General features: G+C 42.2%; 2 protein-coding genes across 5 annotated transcripts in view; both read left to right on the plus strand.

Annotated features, from left to right (window-relative positions):
- Positions 1-1,192: 1,192 nt before the first annotated feature.
- Positions 1,193-26,446, plus strand: part of ATXN1 (ataxin 1) — a 243,849-nt gene continuing 218,595 nt past the window's right edge. For 3 of the 4 annotated variants that reach the window (XM_034660287.1, XM_034660285.1, XM_034660288.1), the window contains exon 1: positions 1,193-1,311. The gene's annotated coding sequence lies outside the window, so the exon portion shown is untranslated. The remainder of the gene's footprint in view (positions 1,312-26,446) is intronic. The other variant, XM_034660286.1, reaches the window with a different exon arrangement.
- On the plus strand, positions 1,195-23,919 carry LOC117802279 (peptidyl-prolyl cis-trans isomerase A-like). Its single transcript, XM_034660293.1, has 2 exons — positions 1,195-1,311; positions 9,934-23,919. Exon 2 carries the CDS (start codon positions 12,452-12,454, stop codon positions 12,944-12,946), a length of 495 nt encoding a protein of 164 aa, XP_034516184.1. The 5' UTR covers positions 1,195-1,311; positions 9,934-12,451; the 3' UTR covers positions 12,947-23,919.

The raw sequence follows: 26,446 nt of genomic DNA on the forward strand, positions 1-26,446 counted from the left end.
ATTTGTAAATAGGTAAAAATGTTTATTTTTTTAAACCATAGACCTATTATAATGTATAGAAATTCCTTTCTTTACTTCCATATCTTAAATTAGGGATTCACATATGGCTCTTGATTTTGTTAATCTGTCTTCTTTCCAATAAAATGTAACCCTTTAGGGAGGACTTGGATTTTAGGTTTTTCCTTTGTGGTTTTTGGCATCTGGATTTGGGATTAGTTGGCATTTTTAATTGACTAAAATAACTATGAATTTACTCTTGATTGAAATAGGAACATGTTGATTTCAATTTAGCTTGGGAATTAACATCGAAGGGCAGCCACATCCAAAAAGAGTTAGTAAAGCTAAGACCTATGTAACGTTATCAACCCTGGGGAAAAATAAGGTGATGTCAATTTGACATTTAATGTTTTTGTAAGGAATACAGGCCCATTGATAGAAAAATCAATTTTGGAGAGATGGTACAGTGCTGGAATTATAAACATGGCCTCTGTGAACAACATTGGCTTAAATCCTGGCTTTAACATCTGCTAGCTGTCCGAACACTCTGATTTCTTGTCAATAACAGAGATAATAATGATTGCTAGCTACTTTGCAGGGTGCAGTACAGTGCGGTAATATGTGTAAAGCCAAGAACATAGTAAGTGTTCAGTAAATGTTAGTCATGACTTTGAGTTTTATCACCAATACCGTGCTGGACCTGAGTCATCAACAGAGAGGGCACATAGAGTTGTGAAAGTGGATGCCAGGCTATTATGGTAAAACTAGGTACTGACTTTGCTTAACTTTGTGGCTGGAAGGAATCTTAGGAGACCATCAAATTCAGTAATGTTGCTGACATTTTCTGGAGGAGAACTACTTTTTTTTTTTTATTATTATTACTCTGAAGTTTTGGAATCATTAGGGAAGGAGGGGAAGGATAGAAGAGGGGATGGGGCGTGACCCCTGGCCAGAACCCCTCATCTCGGGAGATGAGGCCCTGCTGTGGGTTTGCTTGCTGAGTTTTTGACATTGTGCCATAAGAATTGAGGGTGTGTGTGTGTGTGTGCATGTGCGTGTGCAGGCCCGCACGGGTGCATGCATGAGAGAGAGATTATGCAACTATGTTTCTCTTTTCTGTGACTTGAGCTAATGTGAATGAAGGCCACAGAAAGCTGCCTAACTCGTGGGAAATTGTTTTTATAATTACAGGTCTAGGCATTTTACACTGAGTTTCTGAACTGCCACCCCTCAAGCAAAACCTGTGTGGAAAGATCCACTGGGAAGGAACTGACTGCTTATGTTTCTCCAGTGTGATGAAAGCACGTGGTACAGGTAAATATCTCCAAATTCTTTAACTAAAAATAACCATCATTCAGCGTAAGGTTCTCAAGATAGTGGTGGGGATGTATACATACCTCTTCTCTCTCTCTCTCTCTCACACACATCTAGAGATATACATAGTCTCCAGCTACTTATTCTTTCTGTGTCTTATGAAAATAGAACCCTTGCTTTGTTTGTGGGAAAAAAATAGCTTCTAATTATTTTGAGATCACTGATTAGGATGGATGATAAGGCATTGATAGAGAATTCTGATAATGGTGTTCATCAATTCAGCTAGAGAGACCACCATCAGGTGGTAGTAGGGAATAACACAATATATACTATGACCTCACTGTTTTGTTCCTCTTAAAAATGTAATGATGAACATCTTTTTATACCAATGGATATATATCTATAGCATGATTTTTAATGATTATGTATAGTAGACCATTGAATGCATATCCTAAAATATATTTAATTGATCCCCTCTATTGGACGTTTAAGATGTTTCTAATTTTTTTTTTTTTTTTGCTTTTATGCTACCATGAATGTTCTTATACCTTTATTTGTTGCCATTACTAATGACCTCCTTAGGATACTCCCTTACCAGTAACTTGGAGAGTTTAGACATTTTCAAGTACTAAGACTTTTTGGTACTATTTGTTGGCAAATTACTTTCCAATAAAATTATACCAGTTTATATTTCCAGAGGCAGTATATGAGAATACCTGTTTCCATACAGTTTTGCCAGTGCTGAGAATTTTAAAAACAAAGAGTCTTGCCAACTGATTATGAGAAATGGTATCTCCATGTGTTGTTGTTGTTATTATTATTATTATTATTATTATTATTATTATTATTTGCAGGGAGGCATTTATTTGTAAATTTATAAATCATACTAATTTGAAGAACTTTCCTCTAATAGACAGTAGCATGCTTAAAACTTACCAGTTTTTGACATTTGAGAAATAACACTTAAATCAAAAAGGCATGGAAGGGTCCTAGAGAATTTTGAGTTTTCCCCCTTTTTTTGGCCAAGTATTTTTAGACAGCCATGATTATCACTAGATAGCAATACTTCTTCAATGGAAAACATAGTTTTTCATTTCTTAATAAAAGTATTTAATAAATGGCTCACATTAAACATAGATCTGAAATTATACTGAAATTAAAGTATATTTATGTGTGTGTATATCTGTGCATGTCCCCATCCAACATTGGGAGCATGCTTCAATATAATTAATGCTATCTAGACTGCTTGGACTCAAATTCCAGCTTTGCTGTTTTCTTGGGGTATGATGTTGGACAACTTACTTTACATCTCGAGTGGCTACGGTTATAAAATTTAGAGAATAATAGTACTTATAGAATGTTGTTATAACAAAGTAGAGATGAATTGTTGACAATTACTAAGAATCCTCTTTCAAGACAATATTTAGTAATAGCAGAAACCGCTCATGATAAAAGTAAAAAGTAAACTATGTTGCTTAAATGTTGTGTAATCCCAGGCTTGTAAAATTATTATTTGTTTCTTCTGCATCTTTCTTATCATCCTCCTCTGGTATCCTCCCCCCCCCAAAAAAATTAATGTATTTCTGAATGGCTTTAATTTGCATTCATGGAGTCATGGCAGTTCTGGAGAAACTGTCTACCTGAAGTCTGCAAGTCAGAGAGACCCATTCACCACAGAGCCGTGACATCCGTGGATGTCACCTGGCCCGTGGGACCCTTGGAGCAGCCCTTGTGTGAGAGCAGGCTGCCTTGCTCCTGCACCTCAGGTCAGGCACGCTCCCCGGCCTCCTTGAGCTGCACATGGAGAGTCTCTGTCTGGCTCCGTGTGTGTGAGCTACCAGCCTCTTCTCTTCCCCCATGATAAACAAGCTTCCTTTCCCTAATTAAATGAACGAGAAGGTAGCGTGAGAGACCCCCCTGCCCCCCCCTTAGGAGACATATGCTTCATCCCACATAAACACAGAAGGGAAACCTGTGGGGTTGTGAGGCTCCCCAGTCCTTTAGCTACATCACACAGTTGGAAAATAGAAGGAAAAAGAGGCAAAGGATTATTTGGCATTAAGGAGACAAACACAGGGCCATTCGACAGGCTTCGGCTAACGCTTTTCACTGGCTACTCTGCACCCCTTGTGTGTGAATCCACGCATTTATTTTGGCCCACACTTACAGTCTAACTTGAACAGCTCTGTATTTTTCAATAAGAGGAGGAACATCTGAATTCCTAATTAAGACAGTGGAGCTTAAGAACTCCTCTTTAATGGCTCATAAATGATTCTCCTCTAAATGATCGGAAGAGCGAATAAGAAAATGAAACTTGTACTCATACATATGTTATTTTGATTAAATGAGTAAGTTCATAAAGGGAGACAGGACAACACATGTGTCGGCAAATATAGGTCAGGGAAAGAGTTCATGGTGTCCTGCCAGACTCCAGCGAGGCCCCTCACGAGTGTAGGTAGGAAGGCTGGACGTCACGGCAGTGAGAATGGTACTAGCACTACCATATGGGACGTTTGGCATTTGGAGAGCATTTGGACTCCTCCTAAACTACAGAATCAGTAGGAACTCAAACAGAGAGGAAGGAACAGTTCTCTTGCTGCAAATCCCTGGCTGGGGTGCCGAGATGCAGACATGTGGATTATTCAGGGCTTACGAGAATGAATGTTTCGAGGGAGGCAGCAGAGTGGGGGAATATTCCACCATATTTAACTTTAGCTGAATATTCCACCATATTTCACTGTCACTTTTTGATTGTCTCCATAACCAAACCATGTTTGCAGTCATGGAGGAAACCTGTCTGCAAGACCAGGTCAAGACCACTGTTGAAAACTCAATTTGTAGAGTCCCACAGGGCCTGTGGGGTGATTAGGACTCTGCCAGTACAGAGTGAGGGCACAGCTTTTGAATTGTAAGAGGCTGAGACCATGTCTTTAAATTCTAACTCCATTCAATCATGTATTACCCATTTATTCATTCAGCAAATACCTCTTTGGGGAGCTACTACGTACTATTACGGTTCTAAGCACTAGGGATCTGGAATGGAACAAGACAGACAGGAAGCCTACCCTAATGGAGTTCACATTTCGAAGGGAGGCACGGTAGATAGCATCATAACCTAGTTCGGGTGAACATGGAGCTGAATTGGGTTGTTCTAAAAGGAGGAAGAGAATGCATCTGAAATGAGAGAAACCAATGGAGAAAGACCTGTTGATCTGAAAGGCAGAAAGAACCAGAGAACAGTCAGCCATCGGCAGTGAGGTTGTGGTTATTGACAGGAGGACCGGATTGGGAATGGAGTAGAAAGTGAAGAGAGGAGACAGTTGGGGAACTCTGCTTGGAGGCACGTGGTCAGGGCCGGGAACATTCGTCAGCTATTGATCTCAACGTAGGTAATCTAACTAGTGCCCGCAATTGGCAAGCCATACTTTAAGCGTTCGTGAAATGAATATGTTGTAGTCTATGACTCTGTGAACGTGCCAGATAGAAGAGTGGGCGGCTCACGGTATATGGTGGTACTTTCTCTGTTCGGCCACCAGCCAAAGAATGGGGGTGGTTGCTTTACCAGAATCTGTGTACCTTATGCTAATTTTGATTAACCACATCCCTTTTCTTACCTTCTCCACCGCCGTTCACGTTATGGGGGCAAATTAAGTATATAATAAATTCTACCCTCTGTGCACAAACATGGTCAACTTTACTTGGTTACCTTGAAAAGGATAGAAGTTCCAGATCAAAATAGTGTCTTTGGTTGTCACATCTCGGCCTCTCCAGTGTTTGGTGCCCTTCCACTCTGCTTGTCTGTGGGATTCTGGTTCTTCTGGCCTTCTTCCCTCCATTCCAGGGTGATTTAGTGGTCTCTTAAATAATAAAATCCACTCAGACATTTCTTTTGTCTTCTTTGGCCTTCAGCATGGGTTTGGTAAAGGCTGCATTTCCAGCTTTGGATTGACTATCATTGGGGGGCCCCTTTTTCTCTATTTTGCCTCTCCCTGGTCAACTGCTTTCTTCTGGGGCTTAAACCTCTACCATATACTTTACCTAAATGCTTTTTCTTTCTTTGACACGCCCAGTTTAGTTGCTTATCCCACTCCCCAGCCCAGCCCACCCAACTATCCAGCACATGCAAATACTAAGCATTCTGGGCTTTGCAACACACATTTCCATGGTTAAGAAAACCCCATTGATATTCATTAAATATTTAAAATAGAGATCTCCTCCAAACTGATCTTTCAGCATAAATATGTTCTTCCGTTTTCCACTCCAGTTCCTGAAAAAAAAGAAAAGCCTCCATAATTCATAGCGAGTTTGGGAGAAGGTATTTATTTTGAAGCACTTAATGATGTGTTTCATGGCAAAATGAAAAACATAGAGACAAAGACTCAAGAGTACATAGTGTTTTAGATGTAGGCATAGCTTTTCAAAACTATTTTGGAGTATATTCGAGTTTCTAAAATAGTTTACCAGACTTCTATGTAATGCACTTTATTCTTTGAAAGCCTTATAAATCATGTGATTGACTGTGTCAGTGTGCAGACATTCACGTAGTTCTCTTACCTCATGAAAGAAGGTGGATTATTATGTCACCTGTTGGAGGAAAACACATGGAAAAAACATGGTGGTGGTTGCCACCAACGCCCACCATTTTGTCTTTGGGACCCTAAGGTGGAACACTGCAGAGGTTCTGTCCTCTCTACTTCCTTGACGCTGCTCTCAATGTTGGCACATGCACCTTTCCAAGTGTAAGCAGTGAGTAGAAGGAGAAATAGCAAAGGGTCAGTATTCTGTGGTACCTTTCAAATTAAAGCTTTTTTTTTCCTCATAGAGCTTATCAAGTGAGATGAGGCATGTAGATATGTTTTCTAAATTATAGAATGTTAGATATTCTAGCTTCTGATGTTGTGGTATTTGGACATGGAAGGGAACTTGAAGATCATTTGGTCCCCTTGCCTCCCTAACTCAAGAGCCCCCCAATTTAGGTTTTCATTAAATGTTTTAGTAAAATTTGGGAAGGTAATTTCTAAGACTTGGCAGTTATATTCGGTCCCTCCTGTTTTCTCTTCAAAAAGATTCTGTCTTCTCTATCCTTCATTTTTCTGTTCTTTAAAGCGAGGACAGCTGGTCGCTGTGAGGATTATATACATATAAACCTTTACACATTTACTGACCCAGCACACTTTACTGCTACTGTTTCTACTCTGCTTCTTCCTCTGTTTACACTCTGGTTTCTTGCTCAGAGAGCTCAACTTCAGATCCCAGGTATATCTAAAACAACAAATGACCGTTAATCACACACAACAAGAAATTTAGTGCTGCTGTCACATGCTTTACAAGCTGGGGCTGTCTTTGGTCCCACAGGCAGAGATGTGATCTTCTGCGTGTATCTGTGATTGAACCCGAGTTCCGGTGGAAAGCCCTTGGCCTGGGGACCAGGAGGACCACGTACTCTGTGCCTCCAAGTTTTACATCTGGAATGAATGGGTTACTCTCTGAGCTTCTTCCCTTCCAAAAATGATCATCATCTTACGTTCTAGATGTTTTAAGGCTTTGAAGTCCCTGCAGAAAAGAACCTGGGAAACATCCTAGTCGGTCTTTATAGCCTCTTGCTGCATTTGAGTATATGCGAGAAGTGTTTTCTGGTAGGTTCTCCCGTTCATGCTCAGGTGGAGCTGATGACCTGCTCCCCCAGTAATGATGATAAGACAGAATAAAGCAAAGCACTCCTTTCCTGCATAAAGGCATCCCCCACCCCCCCGCCCAGATGCTTAACCCCTTAAGCTAGTATTCAGATGGGAATATCACTTCGCTTGCCACTGAAATACAGCCGTCTCGGGAGTGAAATTTGGCAGCTGAGTAATAGGCAAGCTGCAGTACTTACATGACAGTTTGGGGAAAGGAGCGAGACAGAAATAGCAGATTCCAAAATAATCCAATTAAAACAGCAGGAAAGTGGAGTTGGGCGGCAAGAAGGGAGGGGTGGTACACCCAGAGCCTGGTCATCCCTGCGGTTGAGAGAGTGTGGACGGCAGCTCGAGAAGCTCTATGCTGACCGCAGTGAAGACGCCTGCACACACCCCAAAGAGGGGTCTCGCCCGATGTCCCATTAAGCTGTCATCTGGGGATTCTCTCTCTCTCTCTCTCTTCCTAGTGGTCTAATTATCAGGCTGTGTTGGCACATAAATAGATGTGCCTGTGTAGAGCTACTTTTTCCTTTCGCTTCCCGCGTAGGATTATATCATGCTCAGCATTTATGACATCAGAATGTACTATGCTGAGAAATCATTCTGTTAAGGCACCTTTTGAATGGCTCAGGAAGGATGAGGGGGCAGACAACGCTTCTGTTTAATTCAAGGGTCTTTGTAATAACAGTGGCCGGAAAGGAAAATTCCAGAAATATGCATTTTAGACAAATGCAGTCGAATAAAAATGTAGCACTCGTTAGGTTTTTCTGGGGTGGAAGTAACTGCTGTGATAACTGTTAGAATAAGAACAAGGAGGGGCACCTGGGTGGTGCAGTCGGTAAGCATCCGAGTCTGGGTTTCGGCTCACGTCGTGATCTCAGGGTGGTGGGGTCGAGCCCCGCATCAGGCTCCATGCTCAGTACAGAGTCTGCTTGAGATTCTTTCTCCCTCTGCCTCTCCCGCTCGTGCTGTCTCTCTCTGAAGTAAATAATAAATCTTTAAGAACATGAAAGTAGTGGTGGTTAAAATTGAAAAATACTGAGCAATGTATGCAAGAATAATAATTTTTAAAAAGCAGAAATTTGTCAGCACAGAAGTAATCAGATCATTCGATAATAGGACATCAGATCTCTCAAAAGGGAGGGTCCAGGAGATAAAGGAAGCAAGTGCTAACGGAACATGGGCATTTTTAACCAGAAAAGAGAGAACTTTTAAGAAGAAATATAGAGCTTAAAAGGTTAGTTTCATTTAGAGGCACGTACAGTCTTGAGGCAATTATAAAAATGGAACCGATGAATTCAAGGAAAATTAAATAAAATTGCTGTCATGGGAAAAAAATGAGATTTGGTATCAGAAATTTTGGTTTTGAGTTTCAGTTGTGCAACTTACTGACTCTGAAATCACTTAAAATCCGAGGGTGGTGGTGGTGGTGGTTGCTGTTGTTGTTGTTGTTTTTTTTTTTTTTTTGGTAATCTACAAAATGGAGATAATTGTATCTAACAGGGTGTTGTCAAGATCAAGTGAGGGGACGTCTGGGTGGTTCATTTGGTGAAGGGTCTGCCTTTGGCTCAGGTCATGATCTCAGGGTCCTGGGATCGACCCCTGAGTTGGGCTCCCTCTCAGTGGGGAATCTGCTTCTCCCTCTGCCTGCCGCTCCCCCCTCTCATGTGCTCTCTCTGTCAAATAAATACAATCTTAAAAAAAAAAAAAAGATCAAGTGAGGTAGTGTATAAAAAATGTTTTGTGAACTCTGATGACGCCTGCTCCGTGCTATTTCTGTCAGTGTGCACTGTGCTCACAGAGTGGGGAAGGCGTCAGGGGCAGTGATCACCTATGAGAATACCCCTGGATGACCAGTCACGGGCAGGAAAAATCTGTTGTGAAAACACTGAAAAATATTCATGAATTACTGTTTTTTTTTTTTTTTCTTGCTCCTCATTTTTCTGGCCCAGACATCCTTCTGTGTGTATGGGGTTTTTCCAAAAATTTTCCAGTAAGTTCCATAACAGAGTCGTCGTCTCTCCATTGGCCTTCACACCACATCACTTTATAGTAAATTTTTTCTCTGCGTCAACGTTGAAAAACAGCCTAAAGAAAAGGAATGCTGTCTTGTTTCATTTAATAGTGCTCCTTTCGGGGAGGTCTGGGGAGAGATGGGACAGGGCGGTCGGTGAGCCAGGAGCAAGAGGAAGGTAAGTAGGCTGCTGAAGGATGCAGGCTTGAAGCAGGAAAGGTGAAACGCGGTCAATCTGCAAGTGTGTGGGCTGGCGTCTTGAACTTGCCTTTGTACAGCAGCCCATGTGTCTCTTTGGCTCCTGTCTCTTAATCCCAGACACCGCGAAGTGTCTTGGCTTTTTAAATTTTTTTTAAGCTTTCTATCTTAATCTCCTACCAAAGGTAGCAAAAGAAAAGCCACTGGATTGCACGCTGCTTGCGTGTGTGTTCACGGGCATGTCAGGCAGCCGAGCAAGCTAGATTTCTAAGTGGATATGAACACGGGGATGAATCCACACGCCTGTGAGCCTGTTCGTGTGCGTATCCGTGAATATGCGTGCACACGTGGGGACAGGCACATAAGTGCATCCGTGTGCACACTCACATGGAAAACACACACTGACACTAACTAGAAAGGGCGATAGCAACCGGCAGCGTTTCCTGTTGCAACGGAAGTGCCTGATGTAACACTGGGCGTGCAGGAGAGAGCTGTTGCTTATTCATCATTTAGAACAATAGTAGGAGTTAAATATTAACAGGTTTAAGTGTCAAGAAGTGTCTAAAAATACAAATTCTCTATTGTCAGCCGCGCTTGCAATAAGGCAGGTTATTTTTGTGTTTTAGATGTGTCTCTGCTTGCTGGGAGTTCAACATGCTTTGGATAAAGAATGTTACTGAGTGCAATTTGTGACAGAAAATGCGCCCTGATTGTTTGTTTATTCTTCCCGAGGACGTTTGCAGGTCTGAGCTATCCCATGCAGAAAAGAACAGCTCTGTTTGGAAAATACAGTAGGAGCGGTACAAGAAAATCGAATTAAGTAAAGAAACTTAGGGAGTCGTCTTTGATTGATGATGCTTCTTATTTGCTCTTCATTATTCCCTGTGAAGGCGTAAAAAACTATGAAATTGGATTTGGAAACTGGATTAAGACAAATGGCTCCTCAGATTTTTTTTTACCTTCTCTCTTTCCAATTTTCTTAGTAAAGCATATAGTCACTGTATAAAGAGTCTGTGTTTACTACATTAAATCTTCCTAAAAAGCGTGCCTTTGAGGTTTGATTTTAAGAATTAGTTTAGAAGATGCGGAGGCAGGGTATACCTGCTAACTGTGTTATGGTATTTGTCTCTAGATATTTTATATGCCCACTTATTTTTATTATTATAGAGCAATGAAGTAAAAAGGGAACAGAATGCTGTTTTTCTTAAGGAAGTTTTTTTCTGCCTGCCTGTCACCCTGGTCTTTTTTTCTCCAGGTAGAGTTTACTATATTCCCATCTGAGCTATTGTGCTACTCCTCCAAATATTTTTATCAGGGACTTGTAGATAGACACACGAGTCCCTGTTAACTAGACCGCGAACGCCTTGAAAGAAGGAATTGTTTATTTATTGTTAACTTTGGCACCTAAGACAAGGCCATGAACAGTGTTTGTGGAGTGACTGAATCATTCAGTCAATCCATCAGTCAGTCAATGAATCAGACACCTACTGTGTCCCTATCATCATCTTAGACAGGAGGGAAAATATTTAAGAAGTATAAGATGTGGTCATATCCGCTCTGGTGCTGCATAAAATCTAGCTGGGGGTTAGAACAGCTTATGTGATGAAATAAGAGTGGACTACAACCCAAAGAATAAAATAAATCTCCATGAGTCCATATTGATAGAAATAAATAATTGAATAAATAAGTAAGTAGGGCCAAAGAGTTCTCCTTATGGAAGAATTCCAATAAATAAACAAATAAACGAGAGGCATCCTTAGAACCCATGGCAGTAGATCCACGGCAGAGGTCCACTAATGAATGCTGGGATTGGTGGGCAAAAGATTAAGTGGAAACGGGATATTTGTAGCATTTTAAAGTATCTCCCTCCAAAATACCTAGTAATAACAAAAAGAAATATGTAACTCCACCTGGAAAATCCTGACAGACTCGCCTTAACTAAGTGAGTAAGATTTATCATTACCAATAGTACATACTGACATTGGGTGCCCCTTCCTAGGAAATGCTGAGAAGGACGCGCCACTGCTGTGTCCTTCCCACTCCTGTGTAATCCCGCTCTCATCCAGAGAAAATAGCCAACCCAAGGCGAAGAACATTCTAGAAAACAGCTGACTGACAAGTATTCTTTGAAAGGGTCATGGTCTTAAAGATAAGGAAGGATTGGGGAACTGCACAGATTGGAGGAGACAGGACATGTACATGTCATGTGAAAACCTACATGGGCTCCTGAAACAGAAAAAGGGTGGGAGTGGAAAAACTGGTGAAATCCTAATAAATTCCATGATTTAGATGGTAGTGTTGACCAAGCTTAATGTTCTAGTTTTGATCGTTGTCCCACGATTATGTAAGACTTGAACATAAAGCCTGGTGCTGGGGACAAGGCAATTCAGTACTATTTTTGCAACTGTCTATAGATCTAAAATTATCTTTATGAAAATCTAGCTGAGGACACAGTACCAATCCCCAAGAGGCAATTATGGAGCAATACATGACAGTATACAACCGAGACTTTGCGGTGGGTGGGAGGCAAGTGTGGGTCAATGGGTATTGAGAGGAAGGGGGCATGGCTGGGAGGCATGGGGTCAGGGAGAGTTTCATAGGAGAAGCACCTTGAAAGGAGGTGTAGATATGTTGGGTGGTACTAACAGGGGTCGGTCTGGGGCCACCTGGGGGGCCTAGTCGGTTGAGCGTCCTACTCTTGATTTTAGCTCAGGTCATGATCTCAGGGCTGTGAGATCGAGCCCCACGTTGGGCTCCGTGTTCAGTGGGGAGTCTGCTTGAAGATTCTATCCCTCTCCCTCTGCCTCTTCCCCCCCTTCACGCTATCTCTGACTCTCTCTCTCTCAAATAAATAAATAAATATTTAAAGAAAAGAAAAGCAAAACAGGGATGGGTCTAGGAGCAGGGGTACCAGGGACAAAAGCTCGAGGGAAGGATGCAGACAACCTGTGTGGGATAGGTGGAGAGGCTGGTCCAGGGATGTGTGCGTTATTGCTGGAGATCAGTATGAAAAGAAGCTGGGCCCCTGTGGGGAAGATGGAGTGGAGATCCACAGAATGAGATATCAGAGTACGAAGTTCATGGGGGCAGGTGACACGGTTATAAATTCTTGCTCAAGGATGTGACCCAGTGAGATGGTACATATGTAAAATTGGTGAAAGCATATCCAGGTAGCTGGGACTCGGGAAAGATGAGGGCATGTGAGTTAGGAGTTAGAATAGGTAATGAGGCCTTGTAGACACGCCCAGCAATGGTCCCTCCCACTGTGTTTTTCAACATTGCAGTGGACAGTGAGCCCCTGGGCCATGTCTCCTTTGAGCTGTTTGCAGACAAAGTTCCAAAGACAGCAGAGAATTTTCCTGCTCTGAGCACCAGGGAGAAAGGATTTGGTTATAAAGCTTCCTGCTTTCACAGGATTATTCCGGGCTCTCTGCGCCAGGGTGGTGACATCACCCGCCATCATGGAACTGGCGGCCGGTGCATCTGTGGGCAGAAAGCTGATGATGAGAATTTCATCCTGAAGCACACGGGTCCTGGCGTCTTGTCCATGGCAAATGCTGGACCCAACACAAACGGTTCCAGGGTTTTCATCTGCACTGCCAAGACTGAGTGGTTGGATGGCAAGTGTGTGGTCTTTGGCGAGGTGAGCGAGGGCAGGAATATTGTGGACACCATGGCACGCTTTGGGTCCAGGAATGGCAGGACCGGCAAGAAGATGACCATGGCTGACAGTGTACAAATCTAATAAATTTGACTTGCGTGTTATCTTAACCACCCGACCGTTCCTTCTGTAACTTGGGAGAGCATCCCATTAGCCCCCACTGCTTAAAATGTCCTATAATCTTTGTGCTGTCGCTGCAGTTCTTTGGATCCATATTTTCCTTCCTCCCCTCCAAGTCTAGCTGGACCAGAGAGTTAGGTTTATGATAATGAAATAAAAAGTGAATAGCAACAGACCTCTTCTCACAAGAGGTTGTGAAACACTATTCATCTGAGGCCTTGTCTGGGGGGTCAGAAAAAAGAAGCAGCAACATTATATAAAAGCATTTGAAGAGGTAGACTTGTAGAATGTAGTGATGGATGGATGTGGGGCATGAAGAAGGAGGAGTCAAAGATGATTCCCAGGTCAGGCTCACAGGACAGACAGGTGATGCGGGTGTCCGTAACTGAAATAATTCCTTCAGCAGATAGTTGAGGGCCTACCTTGAGGAATTATGTATTCTAGGCAAAGAAGGAGGGTGAAAAAGCTGCCTATGAAACACAAGCAGGAAAGCCCATGGCTTGAGCTGGACTGAATGGCTTCATAGATGACCAGCTCAGACCCACCTACCGGGGATGGAGGGGTGGGTGGATACAGTGGTCCCTGTCCTCCAAGTGAAAAGAAGGGAGGGGATTGAGGGGATTGCTGTCTTCCTAACAGCAGCCATGAACAGTGTAAGAATATTTTTTCAAGTTGGAGTTTCTCTGTGCTTAATAAAGATGTCAAGCCTACTGTTCTTAGTCTACTCACCAGAAAACCTATGAAATCACCATTCTGCTTACGAAAAGCCCACACATACTCTTTTCACTCTGCCAAGATAGAGATCTCTGGGTTCCAACAGTCCCAAACATGAAAGTTAAAACACCATAAAGGCACAAGAAACTTTATAGAAGACACAGAAAAATAAGTGTGTGGGCTGAAGTTTCAAGCTCCCGATCTTTAAACACTGTGTCTTTTGGACTTGTTTTAGATAATGGTGCCCGTCGAGCAGACCCTTAGTTAATGTTCTTCTGGACAGATTTGGCTATGTACTTCTCTTGGGCTTGTCCCTTCTCTGTGTTACTTAGCAAAGGGTTTCTGTATCCTTTATTCCTTTGTTTTCATCATTTATTTCACAATTTCACAATGTATATATGTATACACACACATCCATAAATGTATGTGTGTATATATATGTGTGTGTGTGTGTATTTTATCTCTGCAACAAGCTGGTAGCCTTCTCTTCAGCAACTATGGGCTGTTAACCCACACGTCAGAATCAGTCTTGGGGCTTGGGGAATGTCAGGATAGGGGCAGAAGAGTGGGTGTATTCACTCTGTGCACACTTGGACTTGTGCATTTGATTATGGCTGGTAGTAATTGGATTTACATGTTAAAGGTCTTCGAAGATTTCCATTCCTCTTAGAATCAGCATTTTAAGTTATGTGTCTTCAACATTGAGTTCTTATGCCTTTTTTGATATCAACCAATGAGTAGACAAAAATAGACAATAAATAGAAATTTTATTGAGACTAGGAAACTGAAGAGCACGTTAACGCCTTTTGCGGTGAACTGTACATGGAAATTGCTCGGTATTCTTACCAGCGTGCAGTGGTGATGGTTCTGATTCTAGTCGAGAATGAAGCGTTGTGTATCACTTCTGCAGCATGTAAATTTCAGCTCAGACATCATCTTAAGGATGAAAGCTCTCCATGAACCACGAACTGCCTACAGTGTATTTAAAACATGGTTTAAATGGCAGTGTGTTTCATAATACGAATAGATGTTTTGTGTAGGATTAAAAAGAAACGATGTCTTTCATAGAGGGGACATTGGCAGGGACACTCTGTGAGGTGACCACGAGGTCCCCTGTATGGGTCCACTGTGGAAGCACATACGTTCAAACTCGGAGGATGAAGAATCTTTTTATGGTCTTTGTATGGGCTTTAGTGTTTTTTTCATAGGGAACATAGTTCTAAATTGTAATTATAGTCAGTGGTTCTATGTAAAGGTTTCATATAAGGATACTTACTTTGTGCACGGGTTCTTTCTCCAGTGCCATACATGCCAGTCAGCGCCATATCAGAGTGCCTTTTCAGAGTGCCCAATACATCTGAGTAGAGTGCCTTTAGTACAGGGGCTGTCCGCTTTTCCTTCGGTGGCAGAAGTCGGAGTCATATGCTGAACTTAGGGAACCATTTTGGACTTATTCAGAAAGTTGCAAGGTGAAGGCAGGCAGAATCCCTGCTCTGTAACCCTCAGTAGAGCCCCATAGGGATTGAGAAACCTATCAGGCTATCCTTTGTCCCAGAATTCATACAAACATATTATACAAGTTAATTTTTTTTTTTTTAAGAGAGAGAGCATGAGTGAGGAGGAGAGGGGCAGAGGGAGAGAGCATCTTAAGCAGACTCCATGCCCAATGTGGAGCCCAAGGCAGAGCTCGATCTTACGATCCTGAGATCATGACCTGAGCTGAAATCAGGAGCTCAAGGCTTAACTGACCGAGTGACCCAGATGCCCCCATACAGGTGAATGCTTTCATTTTTCAGGATGCCACATGGGAAGTGAATAGTCATTTAACCTAGTGGACCTTTCGGAAATTCAACAGAGATGAGGGTGGAGCGTGCCAGAAAATTGCCGCGGAAGAAGCAAGGACCAAAAGCCAAGTTTTAGGAGTGAACAAAATCAAAGTTCTATCTTAATTTAGAGTTTGTATTATACCCTGTGACATTCAATAATGTACTAAGGGGGATGCGTACAGAGCAAGAGGTGGGCGTGGTTATGGATTCCTTCCCTTCTTCACTGTCATCTTCTCTTCTCTCGCTGCTCTTCTCCCCTTCCCCATGAAAAGTAAACTGAATGAATAAGAATGAAGTGAGTGAGCTGATTTAACAGCATTTCACGTGATGTCACTTCTATGAAATTTGTCATAACGAGACTATGATCCTAGGTTTCTTATCCAGTACACATACTTTTGCGACCCTAACCTATTTATGAAATCTGCAAATAGTCAGAAAAAGACTTCTCAAGAAGGAGAAGAATGACTGACAAAACGATCCTATGCTTGACCCTGCGGATGAGGCCCCAAGATGCCCAGAACCCTGATGGCTAGGCAGGGCTCTTGAGAGTAAGGTTAATGATGTAATGAGTTCACTGATCCCGTTCCCCAAGTAGATTAAAAGGAATAAGGGGGCTTTCTAGTGTTAACGATATTGACCACGGTGAAGGAAGGAGAAAAACTAGAAGCATTATAAAATCTCAGCAGGGTGGGGCCATTCTTTTTTTTTAAAAGATTTTATTTATTTATTTGACAGAGAGAGAGAGCAGGAGCAGGGGGAGTGGCAGAGGGAGAGGGAGAAGCAGGCTCCCCACTGAGCCGGGAGCTCATCCCAGGACCTTGGGATCATGACCTGAGCTAAAGGCAGACACTTAACCGACTGAACCACCCAGGCACCTGGGGCCATTCATTTTAAGAGACAGACAAACCTAGTGGATTATTCAGGGTAGGTGAACATAAAGGGCCTTTCTCTGAGATGCAACAAAGAGAAGAAAGCATAGAGAGCAAGGATGATACATTAAGAACCCCCGCCTGGTGAGAGTTAACTTCCAGGATTCACTGTTGAGGGTGGAGGTATCCACCCGGTGGAGAGCCCCAGACCCAGAGTCCTTCCATCTCACAGCCCAGCCTTTCCCTGAGGCCACTGGGAGAGCTGAAGCTTTCTGTGCAAAGTTCAGGGGCAGAGAGAGTGTGAAAGATCTCACTGGAGATTTATTAACGGAAGAGGCCTACATCTCTCTTTCACGTTCCCTTGGCCAGATTTAGTCAAAGAGACCTACCTAACAGCTGGGAGGGGTGGGAAATGCCCACCCTTATGCCTTGGGAGGACAAGGAAGCCAGTTCGTGGAACACTAACCAGCCTCACTGGGTACCTTCTTGAGCCTGATGTCATCCTTGACGTCCATCCCAGCCGCATCCTAGGGGCATACCTGCATGAGTACCCAGTTATTTGCAGAACACCACAGCTCTGTCCTACGAAAATCAGGAGCCCACTGAGTCAGCATGTCAGGACTCATTATTCTTCAGACCCTCTTCCTCCGAACACCCATTCCCTGATGTTATCTTCAGCGGGGAAAAAGAGCACGCGATCATGTCCAGCTCCACATGGAAAGGCAGGGAACCTTCCAGATACCACTGCTAGGAGATGGCACCCCCACCACCATCCTGGGCTTCAATCTCTGCCGATTGGTGAGGAAACTGCTTCTCCTTAAGTTCTTCCAACTGCATGTCCTGGGTCCCGTTCCTGTTAACATAACTAAATTCCAGAGGAATTCCTTAAATTATCCCAGTCCTTCCAAATGTCTCGTTATCTGTGTTCTATACTCAGAGCTTGTTTTATCCCCATTGCACTCTCCAGAGATTATATCTCCCACCAAACTCTGAAACACGCGTTTACTGAATCGAACTCTCTGTAAGCTTTCGTCAGTTATCTGAGCACAAGGAGGGGAGCTTGGGGAAGGGGGGGTGAGGGTTAACTATATAAAATCATTCTGGTGCTCTGTTCCTGGGGTTGCGATGAAGTATTTAGATAGAGGGGTTGGAATGAAAGTGGGGCCGGGAGGAAGTCTATAAAGAGAGGCCGGCAGATGAGGTCCAGGTGAGGAAGGTCCAGGTGAGGAAGGAGAAACTCTCTTCACCCTGACCTCCTCTCGATTTCTGCACCTGTTGTTTGTTGTTCCCTGGTCAACACGGGGACAACTTGCTTGAGAGCTGTCAGTACTAGAATTTGTCGACATTATGGGCTTAATAGCTCTTGTTTGCCTTCCCATGAAACGAAGCACTATTTATAAACTTCGTTTCTCTGAGAAAATGGGTTTGGAGTTCCAACCGACTTACAAATGAACTTTTTGTGCACAGATCATTCATAAATTGAGGACTGCCTGTACTGGGCTTGTAACCCAGAGATAACATTTATCTGTGCTTTATCAGTATGGGCTTGTCAAGTTAACTTACGTTTACTCTTTTCTGCATTCATCTTGATGATAGCCTTGCTCTTAAAATTTAATACTGTCTTTATGTTTGGAGAAACATTTCCTTTGGAGGTGCCTCAAATGTTCTCGTGAATTGGAATAGTGATTTTGTTTTATCTACCAATTTATCTTTAGTACAATTCATGGCTGTGAACATCTTTTGCACAGGGAGTCTGTAAATTGTAGAAAAATTGAGAACTATTTAAAGGAAGTGGGGGAAAAAAGAATTCTTTGCTCATATTACCCCGGGTTGTCAGATATCTTGCAATATAATTACTGTGTTGGTTTGTAAAGGTTAAAGAACGCTGAAGTTTATAATTCTCTTTTGTGTATGTTCCACACATACAAGAGAAAAATCCAGCACATCAAACAAAATGCCTTGTTAACATAAAAGTTCTGAGCAGTTTATAGTTTGTCGACAAAGAGACATAATTCACGGATTTTATATTTGCTTTTACAAATACCTGATGAATCAGTTATTTGCTCCAAGGAGCCAATTTGCAGATTACAAACCTTGTTTATTTCAAATCTGTTTATAGGTCTAATGTGTGCATAGAACTATTCTTGCTGGCATCATACTGTAAAGCAAAAAGGTAGAACCCTGGTCTTAGAGCTGCTCCTTCTTAGGGAACTCAGTATCCACATACAAGCGAAAAATTCTGCTGTTAGCAGAGCCACTGACAGAATATGATCACAAATGTTACTGATGCTGTTCTGTTAGGAAGCAGAAATAGAATGCCCAGGACGGTGCAAGCTTGTCATAGTTAGACTGTCAGGGTGATGTGCATTGGAAAGAATACTTTGTTCCCCCCTCACATGCACCCCTGCAATGGTAAGAAACTGTTTCAGCTGCTACTCTGATTTGCACTGAGGCTCAGATTCTGACGCTAGTGTAGATAAAATTTAGTGACTAGCAGTCATGTTTAATGGTCTTCCCCTCTGTTTAAGACAGTACTGTGGCCCTTGCTAGAAACATTTCCTTTTAGTTTCACGTTTCTGTGTTTTGTTGTATCTTTTGCTGGTTTTTCTTTACTGTCAAAACTATGAGAACACTTTTGATATCATGATCTTTCTGCCCTCCCCAGTCTGCAATCACTTTCTCCCAAGTTGTCCTCCTAGATTTCAGGCACCTTTATGTTAAATGATCAGTAATTGACTAGTACCTTTGAAAGGATTTAACAGAAATTGAACTGCAAAGCTGTGGTTTAATACAAAGAAGCCTACGTGAGTGTGAAAGAAAGCCCTTTATGAACTGTAAAGTACCATAGAAAAGTCAGGCCTTATAATTAAATACTGTCAGGTTATTACTGAGCATTGACTGTCAAAACGTTTAAGAGGCAACTTATATTTTCCCCATAAGTACACCGCTTATAATTTTCCATGAGTAGCTAGAAGTTACTCCAATACGGCAAGGGAGTATTTGGGGGGAATCCAGAGTTCTAAAATGCCAAGAAAAGTCATTAATTAAGGGAGAACTCTGGAAGCTACCTCCTTAAGACCCCACAAGAAACATGGAACCATCTGAATTTTTCAACCTTAGCCAAACAAAAGCAGAGGAGTGCATTGTACTTCTTATATCTGGATGCAAAACCATGAAATGCTGAATGGAGACTAGAAATGATTAAGTTTAATGGATTTCTGTTTTATGACCAGCTTGAGTTTACAGCTTTCTAGATATCTGGAGGTACATGAAAGCTTTATTGTTACGATTCAATTTAAATCTTATATAATCTGCTCTTAACTTCCAATGTCATGAAAAAATCTTCTTTCTCTCTTTCTGGAGACTCCCCCCCCTTCCCTACCAGCTCGAGTCTTGCACTTTTCAGCACTGATAGTGGTTGGGTTCATTTGTAGATTATACACACCGAACGGGGTTGGCACCTCTTCGTGAAAATTGGACCCAGTGGGCTACTTTACAGTCACGGAATGTGCTCGTCTCCGTGGAAGTTTATGTTTTATAGCTGACATGCCACTGACCAGAGGAACCTGTCATAAAACATGGCACGTCATCTTCTGTTTTGTGCCTTCGGTTCTGAACATTGAAGCTGAAACATAGGAAGAGACTTTATTGACCTCTAAAGAGACCTGATTAACCCTACTTAGTAAAATGGTTTTCATGGGAAGTCTTTGAGAAATGCATTCGTGTTTGATTCCTGGAATGTTGGAAGACGATAGGCAGTGTGTTTTTTGCGGTCAAAAGCCAGCATTATCCAGAGGCCTTTCACAGTCGTGCAGAGATACCCATGGCGGTTGGTTTCTGTTATTGTGATTATGATTATGATTTGTGCAAATGAATAAATTGGCATTCTGATCTTTTTTAACTTAGGTAGTCCCTTAAAAACACTGTTGACTTTTGTGAAAAAGGTTCATTTCCTGGAACCGATAATATTATAGGATTGCTTTGTAGGCAGTTATGGGCATGTTTATCAGATAAATCAAACATCAAATGGGCCATGGGGAGTAGTTTTTCAATACCTTATCCTTGCAATTTGTTCCCTAAAGAAAATCATGTTGCCCATTAACTGGAGTAGTTTGGAGAAAGCATTGCTTTTAGGCCTCCCGTCCTCATGATTTGGAGAAGCCTAAAACCAATGCTCCAGAGCACCCCCTCAGTATTTTCTTTATAAGCTTTAAACTGGGTATGAAAAGGCCTGTCCACTTTAAAGCTTTTGCCTGTGAAGCTCAAGCAGAAATTGATTTTTAACCACTGTGCTCATGGGGAAACCAAATGCAGTAGCCAGGATTGAAAGAAGCAGATTGAAATAAAAAGCAAAATAACCTCTCTGGCACCCACCTGACATTGTCACCAGAGACGGAGGATCGATACCCTCTGATGATTCACAATTAAAGAAATTGCTAGAATTCTGTATCGCATACGCTCTGCCCACCAAGACCTCTCACCCAGGGAAGACGAACATTCTTGATTCAGGAGATGGGAAGCAGGAGGCGTTAAGAACTGTATAGCTAACTTCTTATTTATTTATTTTTTTAATCTACAATCTCTCCTTTTTGCTATATTCACAGAGTGGTGCATTTGTCACCCACCCCACAAAGAAACCCTATATGCATTAACAGTCACTTCCCTTTTCCCCCCAACCCTTCAGCCCCAGCTCCTGACAACCACTGACCCATTTTCTCTATCTGTAGATTTGACTATTCTTGACCTTTCATTTAAATAGAATCATACAATACAAGGACTTTGGTGTCTGGCTTCTTGCACTTAACATAATGTTTCCAGGCTCTGTCCCCAAGTTAGCAGGTGATTTCCTTGCTATGACTGAATAGTAGTCCATTGTATGGATGTACCGCTCTTTGTTTATCCACTCATGAGTTGATAGCCATTTGGATTCTTTCTCCTTTTTGGCTATTACGAATAATGTTGCCGTGAACATTCCCAAGCAAGCTTCTGGGTGGGCATGTTTTCATTCTCTGCGTAGCTGACTTTTAAGTGGTTATGAGTTAAGACAGTAAATGATTTTTTCCCCTCTCATTTGTTTGCTTCACTACTGTCTCTTCTTACCTAGCTCACTCTCCTAAAAATAATTTTCCTCGAGAGGGTGGTTGTTAGAAGAGTAAGAACCTCAATTAACTTTTTACTAATCCCCGACCACCAGACTCTCTCCTAAACACCAGGTCTGTGTTACAGCATTTCTCAGATCGTCCTCACTTTCCAGACGCCAGAGCTGGGGTCTAGATGGGATCCTAAAGCCTGAAGCTATTCAGACGGGGAAGTGGGAGGAGCTGGGATTTGGACCCACCCATGTCTATTTCGCTTTTCATCACATCGCTCTCTGCGGACTTCCTCATCCTAAGATTAACCCACCTGTTCAGACTCCTGTTCACCTCTCAGACGGTTCTCTTTCTGTTTATGAGCCTCCCCTCCGTCTGATTTGGTTGTGAAAAGTAAGAAATGCCGTTCAAGACCCTTTATCATATGCCCCTGGACCTGGAGCAGGCATCCGTAGTCCCCCTTGACAAAGTGATTGTTGCCCTCTCTGTCTGAGTGAGGGGCTCAGTCCATCCTGGTGGCTCTCCTTACACTCTGCCCCCGCTCTCTATCTCCTCACCTGAACCTCACCTCCTTCATGCCAGACCCACACATACTTCCGCACCTACAACCTGTTTATACTCTTGAGTCAACGCGCTTTGCACCTGTCCAAATCTGAAAAGCCTCAAACTCTGCGACTCCCTTCTCTGGACACAGCCTGGGGTCCCCTGCTTTTTCCTCCCATCCGCTGCCCCTCCCTTCCCACTCTCTTTGAAACTTATCATCACTCCAGCTTTCTGCAGAGGAATATTTACTCCTCTTGCTTTTTGCAAATCTCGAGACTTAAATCCTTCACCTGTCTCTTGTCTTCGGTTCTGTGCATTGCCCCAATCTCACGCCCTCAGATATACCAGTGGGGCTGACCTCCCGTATCAGATACACTGCATACCAGATATGTGGGGCGTCTGGTTGGGTAGGAAGCCTGAGTTTTATAGAATGTTTTTTGAAATGCTTTTGATTTTACATTTCCAGGAGTCCTGCTAAGTTATGTACAAGCCACACTAATTGCTCATTCCCGTTCCCTCCTTCATGAACGCAGGAGAAGGGAACACAAGAATGTCCTTTTTCTCATCTATATAGGAGAGGAGGTTGAAATTTCGGGCTAAAAGGAAGTTGCGGATTACCTGTGAATTTCAGCCACCTCTGCCCTCCAGCCTGCCAGGTCGACAATGGAAAAAAGGCCTCTAATGGCTAAGAAGGTCACAAAGGGGGGAAAAATAGGCCTTGCCAGCTCTTTTGTGATGAGAGATGTGTGTCTTCAAGGGAATCCAAAAAGTTGCTCTTGACAGAAGAGGTGACAAACAAATGGATTTGCTGCAGTCTCTGTGAGAGGGTTGAAATGAAGAGTTTTGTTTGAGTCAGAAGCCCTTTACTTTTGCTGACCGGTCCGTTCTGCCTGAGCGCCCAGAGCTCCTTCAGACGGGAGTTGGAGAGGAGCCAGGCGGGGCCGGATTCGTCTCAGTCCTCCTGTCTTTACCCCTCATCTCCCCACCCCCTTAGAACAACCGCATTAAGGGAATGTCTGATGAATTCACTCTAGTGTTTATCAGGACATTTTTATAGCTCTTTTGTTCTAAATTTAACTGATAGCCAGTGAGAGACTTAATAATTCAGGTAAGTAGAAATGGGCAAAATTGGCCTTTTTGTGTCCTGAGGACAAATCGAAACAAACCTCCCTAGTTGGGACATGTCCATCTGTTGCATTGGTCAAATTTGAATGAATTATGAAGATGAAATTATCCACCTGGGCTTGGAGGGTAGTCCTGCCCACCCTGGGGGCGTGGGGGTGTATGGGGGGAGGGCGGTCTTACCAAAGCCCCACAGAGAGGAAGCTTCACTGCATGCGTCTATTTTGCAAAAGTTAAGTCAATCTCCTGGAGGGTCACTTGTGAGGGTTTTCTTTAATTATAATTTTTTTCCTGAAATATAACTATATTAAAAATAACCCCCAAACCTCTCAAACATTAGATCCCATATTTTGTTTATTTCATATTCCAGTGTCCTTGCCATCCTTGTTTTCTTTCTCTTAACTAAAAGAATTAACTAATTTGTTTTAAATCACTAAAAGTATAAAAGGTGTCCGAGGAAAAATTAGTTTCTTAGTTCTGTTCCCGAGTCATCTGAATTCACTCCTAGAGACAAGCTCCATTACTGTTTTCTTTTCTTACTGTTCCCTTACCCTGAAATACCTTTCAGGATATTTTAAAACTATATAAGCAAAACTATGTTTAAAAAAAAAACATAATGTTTATATCATACAAACTGTCCTGCTCTTTACCTTTTTTTTTTTTTCTTAACTGCATATCCTGGAACATCTTTTTGTCAGAACAGAGAGAGCAGCCTTACTCTTTTTAGTATCTGAATAGTATTCGGTTGTAAGGTTTTGCTACACTATTCTGTCCCACATCCACGGACTTTTGGTTGTTTCCAATTATTTGCTACTATGAACAATGCTTGGGTGAATTACTTTCTATAAATAGCATTTTATATGTCAGCAAGGATCTCTGGAGGAGAAATTACTTAAGTGGAATTGTTGGATCAAAAGGAATGTGCAGTTTTAATTTTGGTAAACCTTGCCAAATTGCCCTCCAATTTGGCGTCTGTATCAATGTGTGCTCCCACTAGCACTGCGTGAGTGTGCCTTTCCTCCCCAGACAGTGTTATTAAACTTCATGGTCTCTGCCAATCGAAGAGGTGAAAAAATACTATCTTTTAGTAGCTTCAATGTGAGTGCGCTCATTACAGTGATGATTGAATATGTTTTCACATGTTTAAGAGCCATTCCTATTTGCTTTTCTAAGAAATGTATGCTGACATTCATTGCCCGTGGTTTCCTGGGCTTTTGGTCTTTCCAGCTAATTGATTTTTAGGAGCACTTGGTAGCTCGAGAAAATTAGTCCTTTTGTCTTTCCTTTTTAATTTTCCCATTTATTTTTTGACCTATTTTTTTTTTCGTGCAGGATTTGTTTTCAAAATTATGTAGCCTTATCAGATTTTTTTCCTCTGGCTTTTCACTCCTTGATATACATAGGCCTTCTCCAGCCAAACATTATATAAAAAATGGTCTCATAGGTTTGCTTCATATTTTTTAAATCATAGCTTTATTGAGATAGAATCCACACACCATAAAATCCACTCTTTTAATGTGTACTATTTAGTGGTTTTAGGGCATTTACAGAGTTGGGCAACCATCACCACAGTCTAATTTCAGAACATTTTCATCACCCCCAAAAGAAACCCCATATCCATTAGCTGACACTCCCCATTCCCCCCACCTCAGCCCCCAGTAACCACTAATCTGCTTTCTTTATAGATTTGCGTATTCTGGACACTTCCTATAAGTGGAATCATATAATATGTAGTCTTCTATGACTGCCTGTTTCTACTTAGCATCATGTTTTCAAGATTCTTTCTAGTATTTTAATGTTTTCAGTTTTTACATTTAAATCTTTGGTCACTCTGGAATTTATTTTAGTGTAGGATGTGAACTGGGGGTCTAATTTTATTTTTTCCAGGTGACCATCTAGTTACTGAAAGTTCCTTCTCCCATTTTCATGCACCAAATTCAGGATGTATTTGAGCTTATGTATTTTCTGTTGATCTTACTTGCTAGTCATGTGCCAGTGCACACTGATGTAACTTCTGAAGCTTTATAATATTTCTATTACTTGGTATGCTAGTCTTTCCTTATTGCTTTTTGCATCGTTTCTGTGGATAGTCTCTCCTATTTATTTTTCCATATGAACTTCAGAATTAACTTCCTCATGGCATTTTTTGACATTGTATCAAGTTTATAAATTCATTTGGGGGAGAATTACTGTCTTTCTTGATAGTGACTTCCTTTTTAAGGACAAGGTAGAGGGGCGCCTGGGTGGCTCAGGCGTTAAGCATCTGCCTTCGGCTCAGGGCGTGATCCCAGGGTTCTGGGATCGACCCCCACATCAGGCTCCTCTGCTGGGAGCCTGCTTCTTCCTCTCCCACTCCCCCTGCTTGTGTTCCCTCTCTCGCTGACTGTCTCTTTCTGTGTCAAATAAATAAAATCTTAAAAAAAAAAAAAAAGGACAAGGTAGAGCTTTCCAGATGTTCCTGTCTTCTCTGTTCCTCACTAGAGTTTAAAATTTTTTTCTCATAGATCCTGCATATTTCTCATCCGGTTTATCATCTAGGTATTTTATATTTTTGTTGCTATTAAAAATGGGGTATCTTTTTACCGGCTGTCATTCAGGAAGGCTATTGATTTTTGCATATGACTTTCGTTAATTACCTTATGGAATTCTCTCATTGCCTACAGTAGTCGTTCAGCTGATTCGCCCAGATCTGCAGCTACAGCGTATGCAAATAATGATTTTACTGCCTCTTTTCCAATTTTATACCCCTCTTCCTTTTTCCTTTGTAATTAAATTCGCTCATTCTGCCAGAACAGCGTTAAATCACAGCGATGATGGTGGACAGCCTGGTGGTGTTTCTAACGTTAATGGAATGCTTCTCGCTTCTCGTGTCTCCCCCATTAACAGCGAGGTTGCCTTTGGGGTTGGGTATGTTTAAGGCCCATTTGGTCTTTGCAGGGCTTTCTCATGAGCAGAGAGCAGATTGGAAGTGCTGGGTCTCACGGAATTGTTTGCAGAGGTGAAGCCTCTTCTGCCAGTTCTCCCGCAGTGATGTAATGGTAGGCTGATTCTCCTTACCAACGCTGAGGACTTTGAGTGGGAAGTCCATGCTGGAAAGGAAGAAGGTAGCAATTATACCCTAATCTCCTGCTATTTTTCTTTTACCAATCAAGTGAAAAGACCAAGTTGCTATAGGAATATATAGCACCACATTTACCGATCCATGAGTATTAGGGAAGGGCTTTTGCTAACGGAGACATGGAGGAGAGGAGGGAGAAAGGGAGAGGAAGGAAGAAGAGGTAAAAATCTCATTTTCTTCAT

Source organism: Ailuropoda melanoleuca, chromosome 5 (assembly GCF_002007445.2).
Source record: "Ailuropoda melanoleuca isolate Jingjing chromosome 5, ASM200744v2, whole genome shotgun sequence".
Lineage (NCBI taxonomy): Eukaryota > Metazoa > Chordata > Mammalia > Carnivora > Ursidae > Ailuropoda > Ailuropoda melanoleuca.